The sequence below is a fragment of the Ammospiza caudacuta genome, chromosome 5 (assembly GCF_027887145.1).
Source record: "Ammospiza caudacuta isolate bAmmCau1 chromosome 5, bAmmCau1.pri, whole genome shotgun sequence".
In the NCBI taxonomy this organism is placed as follows: Eukaryota; Metazoa; Chordata; class Aves; order Passeriformes; family Passerellidae; genus Ammospiza; species Ammospiza caudacuta.
In genome coordinates, this window is record NC_080597.1 from 37319627 (window position 1) to 37336228 (window position 16602).

At 34.5% G+C, this 16602-nt stretch overlaps 1 protein-coding gene across 1 annotated transcript in view; it reads right to left on the reverse strand.

Moving 5' to 3' along the window:
- LRRIQ1 (leucine rich repeats and IQ motif containing 1) overlaps nt 1-16602 on the reverse strand; it is a 102533-nt gene that overhangs the window by 32255 nt on the left and 53676 nt on the right. The window contains exons 21-23 of the mRNA XM_058805788.1: nt 16152-16247; nt 15733-15818; nt 6491-6592 (exon numbers count right to left, since the gene is read on the reverse strand). Of these exons, the coding sequence (XP_058661771.1) occupies nt 6491-6592; nt 15733-15818; nt 16152-16247 (284 nt within the window). The remainder of the gene's footprint in view (nt 1-6490; nt 6593-15732; nt 15819-16151; nt 16248-16602) is intronic.

The following is a 16602-nucleotide window of genomic DNA, read 5'->3' on the forward strand; positions in this document are numbered from 1 at the left end:
GGTTAGAGACCACGTCCATATCTGATACTCTAACAAAATCCTCATGCTACCACAAATTACAACAGTCTGCAAAAAGGCAGAGTCAGGAACAAAGAGAAAGTACACAAGCAGGTCAAATATGTGGTCAGAAACATTGAATATACGAATACAGGAACTCTGAAGACTAGAACCACAATAAGAATTTATAATATTAGCTGGTATGTATCTATGGCAAGTACCTCCTATCCAGGAACTTCAGGCAAATAAAGTGTGAGTGGTTTTGGTGGGTTTTTTTTGGGTTGGTTTTTTTTTTTTTTTTGGTAATTGAAAGTGAAAAGCAAGAATATTAATAAAACTTTCATATGTCTAGATCATTTATAAATACTCAGACACTGAAGTACACTGCATAAACCCACATAAATTATGTTTTACATATTTATTTTTAAACATAATTTCAGGATTGCTTCATTCCATGAGTACTGAAAAAATCCTACACTATCATTGACAGACAGGAGGCTAGAAAATTAGGCACAGATTTTATTTTTCAGTTTTATTTTATAATAAGAAACTGGACCAGTAGAAGTATGTAACTGAAGCTTGAGTGCGTGCACTGTAAGGCCCCTGCAGTCCTTTACAAGTTTTGAGCGTACCGCTGTTGTGAACTGGGTTTGCACTCTGCCAGCAGAGCAGCTCTGACCCATGGAGAGCACTCCTTCAGATCAACACTGCCTCAGGCCTTACTGCTTTCTCCAAGAAGTCTTACATTTCAGGCATCAAGTTGAATTTCTTCTGGAGATGATTAACCCAAACCCATGACAGATTTTTTCCAAGATATCCAACTCCTTATGTTTATTTTATCCTGGCTCTTTTTGGATGTACTGGACACAAGTAACCTACTCATTTTACATGTTGAAGGGCTGGTGGAGAGCCATTAATTCCTTAAAATGAGAAAATATTTCAATGCAAGAGTTCTGTTGTGTGAGCTCAAACTAAATAATAGGAAAAAAAGCCATAGAATTATGAATTCAAAAGATACAATCCCTTCTGCACTGCAAGTTTCTGTAACACATTTTCATTACATTTCAGGACAGATCTTACATTCTCTGAAAATGCATTATTTTGTCATTTTTGTCAGTGCTGTCTGGATTAGAAACTGCTTCCCTAATGTGGCATACAAATTTAGAGCCTGGGAGATATGTAACAGTTACAGTTTACTGTAAACATGGCAATTCAACTCAGAATAGCAGCAAGCCCAGATTTCAAATGTGGTTATTTATCCTTTTGAGACAACAGATCAATAAAAGACAACTTTCTTTAGAAACAGACGTTTACAAACACTGTGATTCCTGGGAAGTGATGCCATTAATATTTCTCAATTAAAAAGAGCTGATTTCTAAAAGAGGAAAACAGCTAACACAAATTTTCACTTACAGTTCAATGTCTTTTTACATGCTCTTAAATAACAAAACCCAGAACATTTAAAGCCCATATAAAGATGAATACTAGCATTCCAGACTCAGTATCTTCTCTTAACTGTCATGTAGATGTGATTTGTCAAGCATCAGTGATTTGATTAAATACCAATTCTATTAAATGTCATACATAGTTTTTTAAAAATGTATTCATATCTTATAATATAGGAAATCTAAGAAACTATGTTGATCAAGTGCAACAATGTTTTAATGATCTCTCACAATTAGCCAACTTTAAATTCCAACTTTCCAAAGTCTCACATTTGCACTTTCAATTATCACTAGTAATAATAATTTATAAGAATATTTTGCAATAATTTCTGCTTGAGACTATAAGGACTTTCATAATTAGGAACTATTATAAAACTGGAAAACAGATGACTATGTGGTTTCCATGATATTTATCTTCAAATCTTATGACATAATCACAAGCTCACTTTACTTCTTATTCTTGAAAAATAAATGTTATTTCAACTGACGATTTCTACAGAAATAAATAAATATTGGCATAATTAAAAGTCACCCAAGAAGCATAATCTATTCATTATCAAATTTGTATTGGTGAAATCAGTCTTAACACTATGTCCACTGCATTTTCCTTGGTCACCATGAGCATAAAATGACAGGAAATACAGTACTGCCAAGTAGAACTACAGGTTCCCAAACTACAGCAAACATATCTTGTCAACACAGCCCAGTGCATTTTTTATATAGTTAAACCCCCAGGCATAAATCATTGTTCACGTTTTTGGGTGAAGTCACATTGCACTGTTTTCACTTTGAAGTGTATGGTATAGATGTGTTACTGATGGATATGGACATGACTAAAAATAAATATAGTATATATGCCAATAATTCACCTAACCTACAAAATTAAATACAGCACAATCTAAAATTAAATGAGCACAACCTGTGAAATAAAGTAAATCATATCCAAATAATACTTGGATAGTTTGAATGGATTTTCATCTGATCTCCTGCATTCTTCCAGCTTGCTTTACAGATTGAAATTCAGCTTCCCAATCCACTGAACAAAAATTATTTGGATAACCCACCAAAACCATTGAGGAAACTGGATTAAAGAAGACCCAAAAAGACACACATGGTTTGCAAAGCTTGTAGCAAAAACGTGTGCTTGGCCTTAGGGCTCATTCTTGAGTTCTCAGCTGCTGTACTGGGACTAAGTATTCACACTGTTGGCTAGAAAAATATCCTTCCTCTATGCAAATGAAATTACAGATCCTGTAATTACAGACCCACAGATGGCAGAGATGCTCTGTTACATGGTCAGCCAGGACTAATTGGAACTTCCCAAGAGGAGTCAAGGATAGATTTTTCCTTCAGTTCTTGATGTACTTTACCCAAAACAGTCAAGACTATTTTACATTAAATTAACAACTGAAATAGCCTCCAGACAAGAAGTGGACAAGTAGTCGTAAAGCTTTCTAAAAAATATGCTTTGATGCAAAATATGAAATTATGACAATTATCTATGTTCCTTATAAAGTTTCCAAAATTTTGAGACCTTTGAAATGTCACCATCTACAAACCACAAAAATATCTCAAGAACATTCATTGAACCAGAATATTCATTAAAGAAGGCATATTTTGTTTGTCAGCTACCTGACACTAAATGAAACTCAACAACCATGATGGAAGCATAACCTTATCTCACCAAAGAGAGCAGGGTAATATACACAGTCCCAGGAAATGTCCAGCAAATCATCAGGAGTACTTCAAGTCAGGCTTTCATCTTTCTTCAGGTTTTTGATCAGGGTATAATTTGTTATGAGAAACAGTAAATACATATTTATACTTGCATATTCTATGGTTGACTTTACAGCCTACTCAAGTTAATGTCACAGAAAAGATTCAAATATATTTTTATTAAACTAATAGTTTTAATGTATCTACAGTACAATGACCACATGCATTAAATTAATTTTAAAGAAACTGAAACTGCATCTGACAGAAAGTATAAGGATTACAAAATGCATGTGGATGCTAGTAATTACACCAGACAGTAATTGTTCATAATTTCGTTTCCTTTGAAAATATACAAATAAAAAGTTATAAGTATTACATTTATTGAATTATTTTATCTACTTATACTCCTGGCATATGCTTATATATTTGTGTGAGTACAGACACATGTACTGTATGTAAATACATTGACACATACAGACACAGATATATTGACAGATTTATTGACACATACAGTAATGCACTGAATTGCATTCCCATGGTTTCTTCCTTCACACACTGCTTGTATTTTTAAATGGCAAGCTCTTCTCTGTGAGAATAGTATCTCCTCATGCCATTGGCATGGTGTTTGCATTACAAAGGGGTTTATTTCTGACTAAATTCTGTGTGCTGCTGTGATTCAGATGTGAAATAATGGTCCCTGGTGGGTATTTGTCTAACATAAGTGAGAAAAGCAGGATGACTCATCCAAAATTTAATAAAAATTTATAAATAAATTTTGAATATTTATGAATAAATAAATCCAGTTTTGAAAATATGTTTTCCAACAACATGTATGTCAACTTAGAGATGTGTGCATTACCCTACGGGATTAAAGTTATGCACAAGTTTTCAAAATTTGTTAACTGCATAGTGCATATCAGCTTATCAAAACTTTTGTAGCAGGAAAATAAGAAGGAAAATTATGACAGAACAAAATCTCAGGGAAAAAAAATCATCAGATATTAACCTCATTTCTTTTCACTATTTTTATATCTCTTATGCTTCTATTAGTTTTTGTTTTCTTTGTAGTCTTACACACAAAACCACAATGAAGACAAAAAACATTCATCATTCATTTTAACTAGATTTCTTCTTAAATATTCATTACCATGATGTGTTCCAGTTTTAAAATCTAAAACTGTTCTAATTGTTTTACTTCCTAGGGCATCCCCTTTCAAAAGTAGTGATTCTGTTATTTAACAGATAACACGTGTGTATTTGCTGTTTTTCTGTTGATGTTGACTTCTCCCTTCTATTTCCCAATTTAAAGAAATAAAGAAGGAATATATAGAATGTGCTTTTTTTATTTAATTGTTTATAAAGAAGATGGTTTGGAGTTCAAATTTTCTACCCACTACAAGTCTGTGAAAGTAAAAGGCCTTGAATGGAGGAAGTTTACTTCCACCACATAAAGGACAGGTCTGGGTTCTACTGAATTAAAATACAATGACCACAAGATTTATGGATACAGAGTGAAAACATTCCACCTTCTTGTTACAGAAAGAACTCCAATGACTGAACAGACCCAAAGAGATCTACTGCTGGCAAAAGAGGAAGAAACACTTAAAAGGTAAGAGGGGAAATGGGAAACAAGAGAAGACATGTCTGATAACACTATGAAGTTACTATGGAGGTGCAAAGTGCTACTAATTCTAAATTTAGAAACTCCTAGTTCTGTCTGATGATACCTCACATACATATAAATAAATGCTCTTTCAACCTAGAATTTTCTGGACATAATGCCTGAAGTAGCAATGCCTCTGGTAGAAGGACAAATTTCTACACTGGTCAAGCAGAAAAGTATTCCTTGTCTTGAAAGCTCAGCAGACTACATGTGAGCAGCAATGAGTAGTGAAAAAAGTTTCTGTCTATTAGCCTGCTAGAGATAATTAAGAGCACTACCACTACGCTTGCCTTTTGATATCCAATCTGCCTTGGTATCTTCTCTCCATCAATTCAAAAGTAACTTCAGTAATATTTAGAATGCGTACATCGGCTTTTCAAAACAAAGGGAAATGTTTTCAGGCAGGAATAAATAAACTGGTGGCAGGAAAGCTAGCCTAAACCTACACTGACTTTAGGGTACTAAACTTGTATTAAGGCTTAACTCTGATATGGTTTTGAGCATTCCTACAGTTGTTTCTATTGGACATTCACTTTTTCACAGGCAGCCTGCCTGTCCTGTTTCTTCAGCATACGCCACATTCTGATGTGTACAAGCATATGCCACAGAAACATATATGAGATACTGGGAAATGCTCAGTCAGGTGCAGTACACACAGACTTTCTATAGTCAAGGTAGAGTCATGTTTGGATTCAAGGCAAATAATAGTGCGAAAATATTTCCTCTTCAGAATTTACCAATAATTGTTTCTGAACAAATTTGAGCGTGGACTCATGAGGCAAATCTAGGCTTTCATACAGCTGAGTTAATTGACCGAATTGCAATTCATGTAGACTCAGATTTATTTCACACCTCTCTCAGACATGTTCTAATTTTTATCCTCATACAGCAAATGTTAATACAGTATAATTTGTAGTTTTACTTTGTGAAACTAGGAATAGATCAGATAGCATATGGCTATGTCTTTGGAAAAGACAAAAAGATAGAGGTGAGAACTTTCTGAGTACACCATTTATTGCAAAAAACAATATAAAAATGTCTCTGGAGATGATTGCCTTTTTACAACAAGGGCATTTTAAATAGACTTGGACTTACTTTAATTGTACAGAAACCAAGGAGTGTTTTAACATGAATTTCAACAGTAAAAAAGCTACATCAGTATTTAAATATTTATGAAAAAGAATTTAATATTTACATGATGAATGTTCTTTCCTTGTCTTCTGTCAAATGGTGAATTTCTGGGGAATATTTATGAAAGTACTTTCCAAAAAACATGCTAAGGATTTTTTAATGTCTAGCTTCGGAAAATGTAGCAATTTAATGAAGAATTTGAAGTGATATTTCATTTATGAAGTTTTATTCTAGTACTTTGTATTTCATATCTCTCTGACATGCTTTGACATTTTCATGATGAAGATTTAATAATAAAACAATAAATAAATAAGTTAAGCTCCATCTCCCTATAAATTAAGCTCTAGGAGCACCTCTTGCTCTCTGCAATGAATTTAAATTGAAATGTTTCACTGCTGTGATCTGAGGAACAGACAAGTTCCTTAAACTTCTGCCTTTCTCTATTTGCACATAATGTTTTATATTTTGAGTAAGCCAGTTTAAAAGACGTTGCAAAACGTATATGCTTATATGCATAAAATGAAATACTTGTTCATACCTTCAAAGTCTCCAGCACTTATAGGCTGTGTCTTCCCTGGTGGTTTCACAGAGAGATGTTTATTTTCATTGTTTTTGAACAACGCCAGTCGCACAGCTGGGTCTAGATGACAAGAACAAGTTAAAATCAAAGGTCAGACCAGGCTCATTCATTCCTTCAAGCAGTTTTTCACCTTTTAGCCACTTAATAAATGAAAATACTTTTAAAAGTAGGTTTTATATTCACAAAGGATTACACTTTCTAAAATAAAGCCATATAAATACACATGCAACTGAGAATCAAAGTCATTGTTTTGCAATTTTAACACTGATCTTTCAGCTCATTCATCTACAAGTTAAAAATAAATTGAAGCATGTATTTGCAGAAAGTATTTTTTAAAAATCTGGATTTTAAGATTGAAATTAAAGGAGAAATATTAACAGGGTACATATCAAGCAGTATTTCTAAAAGCTTTGGGTCAGAATTATTCAGCAATCTAAATTAAGACATTTACACCTAAAAAATGTTAACAGGGGCCAGCTTATTTTTTGAGGCTAGGCTTTTAGATAACAACCTAGTCTTCCTCCATCTTCCATCCTAATTGAAATTAAAAAATTGAAATTAAAAAACACCCAGAAGTCTACATGCTGAAGTATGAAATTTTGATCATTTCTTAACTGTTACTTTTAAAAGTTTGCAAAGAGGTAAAGATGAGCAGATAATTGTATATAAATCTGTATAAACATATTCCTAGACTGGCAAAAAAATAGAGTTTCATTAACAAAAGCTACACTGATGCAAAACCACACAGGTTGGGAGAAGAATTTTCACATGTTATTTACAATGTGAAGGAAGAATTTTTTGCTAGGCACAAGAGGAAAGTCAGAGTTTAAGGGAAACAGTGTATCAGAAGGAATGCGAAAATTGTGGGCACAATGCAGAATAAACCAGTGATAATACTAAAAAAAAAAATAGGGATTGAAAAGAATGTAGAAACAAAAGCAGACACACAATGATGAGCAAAGTATAAAGAGCTCTGTAGGTATGCCGTGGAGCAAGGTAATATGATTAACAGAATGCCAAAGAAAAGATAAAAGAAATATGTTTAAAAACAACACAGTAGCCCAAACAGATAGATCCACTCTCAGGAATATGAGAAACAATGAGGCAGAAGAAGCTTATCTACAAAGATGACTAAAAACAGTTCAAAAAGGTTAGAAAGTAGTAACGAGGAGAAAAAAGCAATGGAGCTTATCAAGCAAGTAGAAATGGCAATGTAAATTTTCTCAAAGAATTTGCATGTAGCAAAAATGAATATGTGAGACACTGCCAGAGCAGACAGAGCAGAAAAACAGGTTATGGAAAGACTCAAAGAGCATTCAGACATAATACATTGAAATTACTAGTTATGTCTCGGTCTTCATTTTGAGTCCCTTACTTATCTCATTAGTGTTTAGTGAAAGAGTTTGTAAGACCATGACAGTACTGCAGCAAAGTAAATATCTTTCTTGTTTGTCAGTTTTCTTATTTCTGAATGACCAGAATATCCTGTTAAGATGGTGAGCAACTTCTTATGAATTTTAACAACAATTTGTAAATGTGGTTTTGACTAGCCATCTACAGCTGTAGCAGACACTTCAATTACAAACTAATGGTACATAAAGGGATCATAAGAGCCCAGCTTTTTCCCAGAGAATGGGAAGATCAATTACAAGCCTGGAGAAGATCTCTAATGAGGTGTGGTGCTCTAAGAGATAATGCATTGGCAAAACACGTCAAGATGTTACAGTGGTTTTGGTCAGCCCACACTGCAGCAGCATGTGGTTGACAAAATGTTCTTAATGGTGCTAACCTCTCACAAAGCAGCAAACCTGACTGATGAAGGCACGGTGGCATGTGGGGAGGGAGTAAATTAGGTCATGCCTTCTTCACAAAGCAGAATCAGCGTTGCCTTACAATTTGTTATCTCAAATTGGCCAAGAGCCTCTGTCATATGATTGTAGGATGATTACAGCTTTCAGATTAACTCACAGGATATCATATTTAGAGAAATTTTAACTCATTTTCACTAGCTAAATTCAATGAAACTATCCAAGAAGCAAAATAAATAATGATTAGTTCCATTAGTTTCAAAGGTGATTATTAGAATGATTCTGATAATAGGATAAGTTCATTTACAAACTGTATTGCCAGGTTTGTGGATCCTTTCACTCTGTATAAATGGATAAAGTAGCCTTCCAGCTAAAAAAAATTTGTATCAGACTGGTGTTCATCAGGGTAGCAAATTTTTGGGATAGTGAATCACAGTAAGACTTGTGACTAAAATACCTTGAAACTGTATTACACTAAACTTTTCCTTGAAATTTTAGATAATAGAAGTTATAAAAAATATTTTAAGCATGAATTATTATTGTCTGATGTATAGCTCTAAGATACATGGCCATCCACATCCTGCACACAGATAAAAATGTACAAATACAATTTTTCATAATTGTAAGTTTTCCAACATCTAGCCTACAGAGTTGACAAAAAAGATTTCTAACTTCTTCCAGCTTTATGCTAATTACAAAAACCAGTGTCTTTCTTCAATAAAAGACCAAAGAAAAATTGACAAAATCATATAAAACTTAAGACAAAATGCAATTGAAAATTTCCAAACTAATTTTGATTAATTTAAAATAATTCCCGAAATATTATATTTTTTCCTATGTGGGCTTATTGACATTGCTCCAAAATGTTTTAAAAATATAATCTTTCCTTACCAACCTCCCACCCAATTCTATGAAAACACTAAGTCCAAAGTTAAACTATAGTAAAGATTTTTGGTGAAGTCACTCAGAGCAATTACTCCCAAGTTCAATTTCTCAAACTTTTATTTGTGCACAAAGATATCAACAGCAAAGTCTTCTGTGAACTGGGAAGAAGGGCAAATAATGGAAATTGTTCTTCTAAGAGATTTCCATCAGAAGATTTATCTTTGAATCTTTGCAAAATAACTTAAAGAATCTATATGGATTTAACACAGTGCCATCTACTTGAATTTGTACATACCTGGATCACCTCAGCCATTGCCTACAGCTCTTCTGTTATTAAAAATGAGTCTTTTTCTTTATCTAGTCCCAAATGTAAGCAATATTACATAGATTACTTCATAATACTAGTGCTTTTCAGTCTCTGAGTGAACTGGGAAATGAACTGCATGTATGCTTTGATGATGAGCAATCAAATGTTTTAGATTTCACACAGAGAGCTGTGAAAGAGTCCAATAGTTCAAAATCATAGAAATATCTTCCTGGATTCAGGCATTCTCATTTAAATGCGGCTTATCAGATGATGATCTGTGCTCTCAATCTAGAAACCAACGAGACAATTTAATGTACATTCTTTGGCTGCCTCCAAATAGCAAAGTTAAGCTGGAAAAATACAAGATATGTTATGGAGATAATATGGAAGGAGTAGTTACTGCCTGATCTGGCACTACATTCCTAAGCTTCTTGTTAATACATGAAACTGAAAAATTAAAATATTTCCCATTAATTTTTGTTGTGCAATACCTGCAATTAGGAAAACATAATGTGACAACTTTAAAGAGATGATAAGACAAAGTTTTACACAGCAACAGATGCTTATCTATACTTAAAATTCATTTGGAAGAAAGACCAGATTTTGTTCCATAATGGCCTGGCAATTAGAACTCAAACTCATCCATGGCTGGAGTTCTCAGAAGATACTTCTATGCAGAACTGACAATCACAACAAAAGTAGCTTTTTTTCAGTTACTAAGAAAATGTAGATCAATAGTCTTTCATGTAACGTGTAATAAGGAACAATAATATGCCACAAATTTCATTCTGACTGTTAAGACGAATTATCTGTTTTGGGGTTGTGTATTTGAGGAAAGTGGGTTGAGTTTTTTTACTGGTTTTTATTTCATTTTTTAACTAGTATTGAATTGCTGTTTAAAATTCTAAACTCAAATGAAAAATATATGCTGACATCTATGAAATATCTTTATCATTGTGTTCTGGTTCTAGTGATCAAAGTCCACTTCAGCTGCTTTTTACCCTGTAAAAATTTTTTTTCCTGCCTATGTGGCAACAAGTATTACCACAGAATCCTAGAACCATTAAGGTTGGAAAAGATCTCCAAGATCATAAGTACATTTGACCAAACATCACCATGCCAAGTAAAGCACAGCACTAAGCACCATATCCAGTCATTTCCTGAACACTTTCAGGGATGGTGACTCTACCATCTCCCTGGGCAGCCTATTCCAATGCTTAACTACACTTTCAGTGAAAAAAATTCTTCCTGATCTCCAGCCTGAACCTCCCTCAGCACTGCTTGAGGCCATTTCCTCCTGTTCTGATGCTGGCTGCCTGGGAGAAGAGTCCATCCCCCACCTGGCCACAGCCTCCTTTCAGGCCTTGTGCAGAGCAATTAAGCCTCCCCTAAGGTTCCTTTTCTCCAGGCTAAACAACCCCAGCTCCCTCAGCCACTCCTCACAGGACTTGTGCTCCAGACCCTTCCCCAGCCTTGTTGCCCTTCTCTGGGCATTCTCCAGCACCTCAACGTCCTTCTTGCAGTGAAGGGCCCAGAACCAGACACAGGACTCAAGGTGTGGCCTCACCAGTGCCAAGTACAGGGACACAATCCCTGCCCTGCTCCTGCTGGCCACACTATTCTCAGCCATGTGGGCACAGCTGGCTCACGTTCAGCTGCTGTCAATGAGTATCCCCAGGTCCTTTTCCTCTGGGCCTCTCTCCAGTCACTGTTTCCTAAACCTGCAGCGCTGCCTGGAGTTGTTGTGATCCAAGTGCAGGACCCAGCACTTCAGCACCCTTGTAGAACCTCATCCAACTGGCCTTGGACCATCAATCCAGCATGTCCAGATCCCTCTGCAGAGCCTTTCTGCCCCCCAGCAGATAAATTTAGTGTCATCTAAGCAAATTTACTGAGGCTATCTTCGATTCTGCACCCCCACCCATGATCATTGATTAAGATTGAAGAGGTCCAGCCCCAATACTGAGCTCTGGGGAGTCCCACTAGCGACCAGCTGCCAACTGGATGGTGCACCATTCACTACTGCTCTGTGGGCCTGGCCATCCAGACAGTTTTTAACCCAGCAAAGAGTGCACCTGTCCAAGCCAGCTTCTCCAGGAGAACGCTCTGGGAGGAAGTTTTAAAGGCTTTACTGAAGTCCAGGTGAAAAACATCCACAACATTTTCCTCATCCAGCAGGTGAGTCACCTGGTCATAAAATGAGATTAGGCTGGCCAAAGCAGGACCTGCTTTTTCTAAATTCATGCTGTCTGGGCCTGAGCCACTGATAAGAGAACTTTTTCTGGAGAGGAAAAGGTTAAGCAAGAAGTAATACACCAGTGCAGGAGAGGCAAGCTTTCAGCCATCTCAGAAGAAAAAGAAGTTAACGGAGAGGCTAATATAAAATCCACAGAATGAGGGAAATTCCAAGTTAAGCAAGAAATGTGGTACTATTGTGCCAAGGCATCTTTAGGAAGCTAAGATTGTTATGAGCCACAGCCACTTAAGCACTGTGAGGTGCAATAATATCTGCAGTATTTAGATTTTGAATTAGAATTTCTATACAATATTATGCACCCAGGTTAACAGGAATATTTCTGACATTATTCCAGTTTTACTTGGCTTCAAATTTTCTGGTTTCTTGCCCACACTTTTTGTATTATCTTAATGTATAGTAAAAACAGTTGAAGCAGACACAGCATACATTTCATATCAGTAAAATGCAGGCTACAACTTTCTTCAACAACATAAACTAGAATACATAACATCAGTGAGTTAGGGCATACAGGCCTTAAGGCCATCAGCTGGTGGGACTGGTCTGCTGCAATATAAACCTTGCCTGAATCACTCCCTATCATAAGGCTATGCTACTTTAAGCTCTCTCTCCCTTGCAATACAATACAAATTCAGTGCACTTGCTACTATTTGCCATACTTTTTTCTTTACTGAGAAGATATGTGGCCAGACGTACGAGGTAAGATACTCCTTGGTTACTTCTACATATCTAGAGTTTAACTTTGTACTTCAGCAATTCAGTCTAGCCTTTGAGCCTAGGCAGTGGAGAACTATAAGTGCTTTTACAGTGAGACTCAAATAGCCTGTTTTTGAATCATATTTTAAGAGGAAATTTCTTTCCATAAAACAATGCAGATGACTAACTCAGATGTGGACTTCTATAATTATCAAATGGATACCATCACTGTTGCACTAGTAGAAGATAACTGTTTTATAAGGAAAATAAAAAGGAATAATTTCCACACCTGAATAGATTAAGGATCAATGATGTTCAAGGCTGTCCAGTCCAAGTTCCAACCCAGCATATGTCATGAAAATATTAAAAAGCAACTGTATAACTCTCTGATAATGGAAGCTGGTTTAACACTTTGCATTTGTGAATCTCAGGTCTAAGACAAAGGACTTTGACAGCATATGGAACCAGACAACATACTCTGACAGCTAGTTTGTTCCAAGAGGATGCATCATTACCTTATCATTACTGCAAGTAATGAGATCTTTACACTCAATGATCAATAGCACAGAAAAGATGTTTGGGATTATAGTGCAATCTCAACATAAAAGCTGCAGGTTTAATGTGAAGAGCTTTTAATTTATTTGTATCTAGAATCTTTAGAGTTGTTGTTGCTTTGCATCTTCCCAAAGCTTGAAGTTTTACTTCTAAGTCAGATGTGTAAGTAGGTATAGCATCAAAAATTGCTTCTTTATACCTTATAATTCTCATTTCTAAGTGGCTGCTGGTTGCCTACTTTCTAGTAGGTATGAATGTTTATCACAAAAAAATTATTTTCTTGAAGTTAGCATACTTCAGCTACTTTCAATTAGAAAGCTAAAAAGGAAACAGTTGTAAGTATAACACTGAAGACCTGGAAATTCAAAAGAAAGAACAGAAATAGTATTGCTAAAATGAAATCCTACAACTCTCCATATGCATATCACTAAGTGCAAGATAAATGAACTTCATTTCAGTGGAGATGAAGGCAATAGGATGGTACCTCCTATGGGAACATTAAAAGACAATGTTGACATCTACTTATTCAGATGAATTTCAATCTGCTTTTGAATATTGGAAGTAGTCAAATATCTTTTGTAATTCCTGCTTCAGTGGGGCTAAACTCAAAGCAATTGCTTCCCAGTGTGAACTGTCTCTCCCCAGTTACACCGAAATTGCTAAAAGTAACCTAGCATGAGCTGTACCAGACAGAGAACTAGGAAAGATACTGGCAGCCTAATGGGTCTGGTTACAGTTTCCTGATCTGGAGTTGGTAGCCTCAGGATAGGGTGTATCCACTCTAATTTAAAGGCTGAAAAGTCCCTCTCTTCCACCAGACCCTCAAAAAGACCCTGATTTACTCTCACCTCTTTCAGAGAATATACCTGATGGAAAACATAATTATATATGTAGAGATTCTTTTCACATGGAAAATATTTTATCAGGATAATTAATTTTTTTTTTAGTATAAGATCATAGCTTTAAGATCAATTAAAAATTAAAATACTTGTTTTGATTGATAATTTCCATTATCAATTTCCATTAATAATTTCCTTACAGACCAAGGAAGGAACCAGTCAACTGTCAGTGTGCTGTATGAGAAAGAACAGTCAGCTTGATAACCTTTTTACTGAAAAGGAATGGAGTGAAATATTTTCAGCCACATTTGTTGATACTGGAAACTATGCTTTCTGTTCATCTGAAAAAAACACTGTGATTTTAATGACTGACAGAGAAAATCATACAGGCAAATTATATACACAGGTTATTTTTGCGCTTGATGTAACAGTCAGCAAGACAAAAAAATTCTATGTGTCAAGAGGAGAAAATTTGAAACTACAAAAACATTGGGCAAAAGGTTTTTCATTTTTTTTTAAAACTAGCAATGTACTTTGAGAATATTCCAAGCACTACATTAAAAAGCTCAACACCCATACATCATGTTGAATAATCTGAACAAAGTGAACATAAACATACCCATGAAATCCATTGGAACTACAACAAAAATAGGACAGCAAATTTGATATGCTCAATCCAACATCACTGACTGGATTAATTACTAACATAAGACAGACAGCATATGGAGAAAAGAAGATATAACCTAATAAGTTTTACTCATTGAAAAATTATAGAGAGGCCCAAAAATGGAATATATATAAAAAACCTCAGCTGCACACCAAACACTTATTACATTTTTTTAATAAGGTAAGATGGTAGGGCACCATGGAAAGCTATGAAGATTTCAAAATATTAACTTTAACTTCTTATCCATATACTCTCATTTCCACAAAGCATGATTTGCAGATTATATGTCTTTTTTCACCTATCCCTTTTATTATTTTTTTAAATTATAGATAATTTTTATCCTATTTAGTCTTAGTCATAGTTATGAGATTTAAAGCAGAAAAAAATTACAGAAAAAATATTGTTTAGATATATCTGTAGGCTGTTTTTTTTTCCCTTCAAAGAGCAAAACATCTTTCAATATTTTCAACACTTAATACAGAAGAGTTTTGCAAAGTTATGTAGAAGAGTGTTGCTTGTGATACAAAATATAAGTAAATAAGGGTGCATTTTCTAAAGACCATTTAGTGTTAGGTCCTATTGTCACCTAGGGTCTTAAATATTTCATGTACTACCAATATTTGACTAATATGTTTATTAATATATTCCAGCAACATTTCTATTAGCATCTCATAGTAACAACCTCTAAGAAAGGTTCATTGACATTAGAAGTACCTGACAAGAACCAGAACACACTTGGATGAGAAGCTGAATAAGCTTTATCTATTTCCACACTAAATATATAATTTAAAATATTTAATGATATACTTTCAAATATATCAAACTGTTATTTCCATAAATAGTTCTTGCATAAGTCAAAATTTTTAACCTAAGATTTTCTGAAGAAGAAAATATACGAAACACAAAATGCAGAAATACAAATTCCACATCTAGAAGACGAGATACATGAACAGGAAGAAATAAAACTTCTGCTTACCATAGCTGTCAAATATTCAACTTCAAAATCCAGTAGAATAGTTTTTCAAATCTAAATATGCTGATTTGAACTGAGTTGTTTTTACTGAATCACACTCCGTCTTCATTCAAATTAATGTTTAATGTTGTACAAGCAAAGTTTTTAAAAGAGATATACTATTTTAAGAATGGAAAAATTACATCAATATAACCATTATTTTAACTGTTGACTTACCTAAACTTTTATTACTGTATTTTTTAGGTTGCATTTTATGGGCCCTCTTCAGCATTAACTGTGCAGTAGAAATATCCTTAAAACCCCTAAGGGAAGAAAATAGCTTACTAAATATTTCACATGTATTATGTTACACCAGCTGCATATTATTGTATAATACACTTTTCAAAAAGAATACTGCTGTGTAGTACTGATCCACAGTACTGACTTACAGAGATAGCTGCAATTCCTATCTTAACATTACATTATTGCAACTTATTAAGATAGGTTCCTAGACACAAAAATAATTACAATAATTTTTATTTCGGTAGAAAACGGAGATTCTTCAAAAGTGGAACTTAAAGAAAGTAAGCGACAACAGCCAACTATACAATACCTATTCTTGGAAGCCACTGTGTAAATAAAAGAGCTTAACATACCATTCTTCTGATATTTTCTCTTCTTTTTCTGACACAAATAAAAACTCCTTTTTTTCTTTACAGTTAGGAAGCTGTGACATTGTTTCCTTCCCTGCCCTGGAAACAAAGTATGAGAGCTGTACTGAAAGGTAAGTAAATATGAAAGGGTCTGGGATTACACTATTTTGCAGCCTTTTTTATTCTGCAACTTGTTTGTGCCTTTTAAAGGCACTTTTGAAGCTTGGAAATGATACCAAAAATTCCTTTTTAATACTCCATGAAGGTTTTATCTTTGAGAGTAATAAAAGTCTGCCATCAATTTGAAATGTTTACATTTCAATTACTTGAAGCATATTTCAGTCCTTTCACAGAATGCAGCTGTTTAAGAAATCCCTTTTAATCTTTATCTAGTCTTAAAGATCTCTATTTCAACATCTTTTTCATAACATATATGAAAAAATAGAAGTTTTAT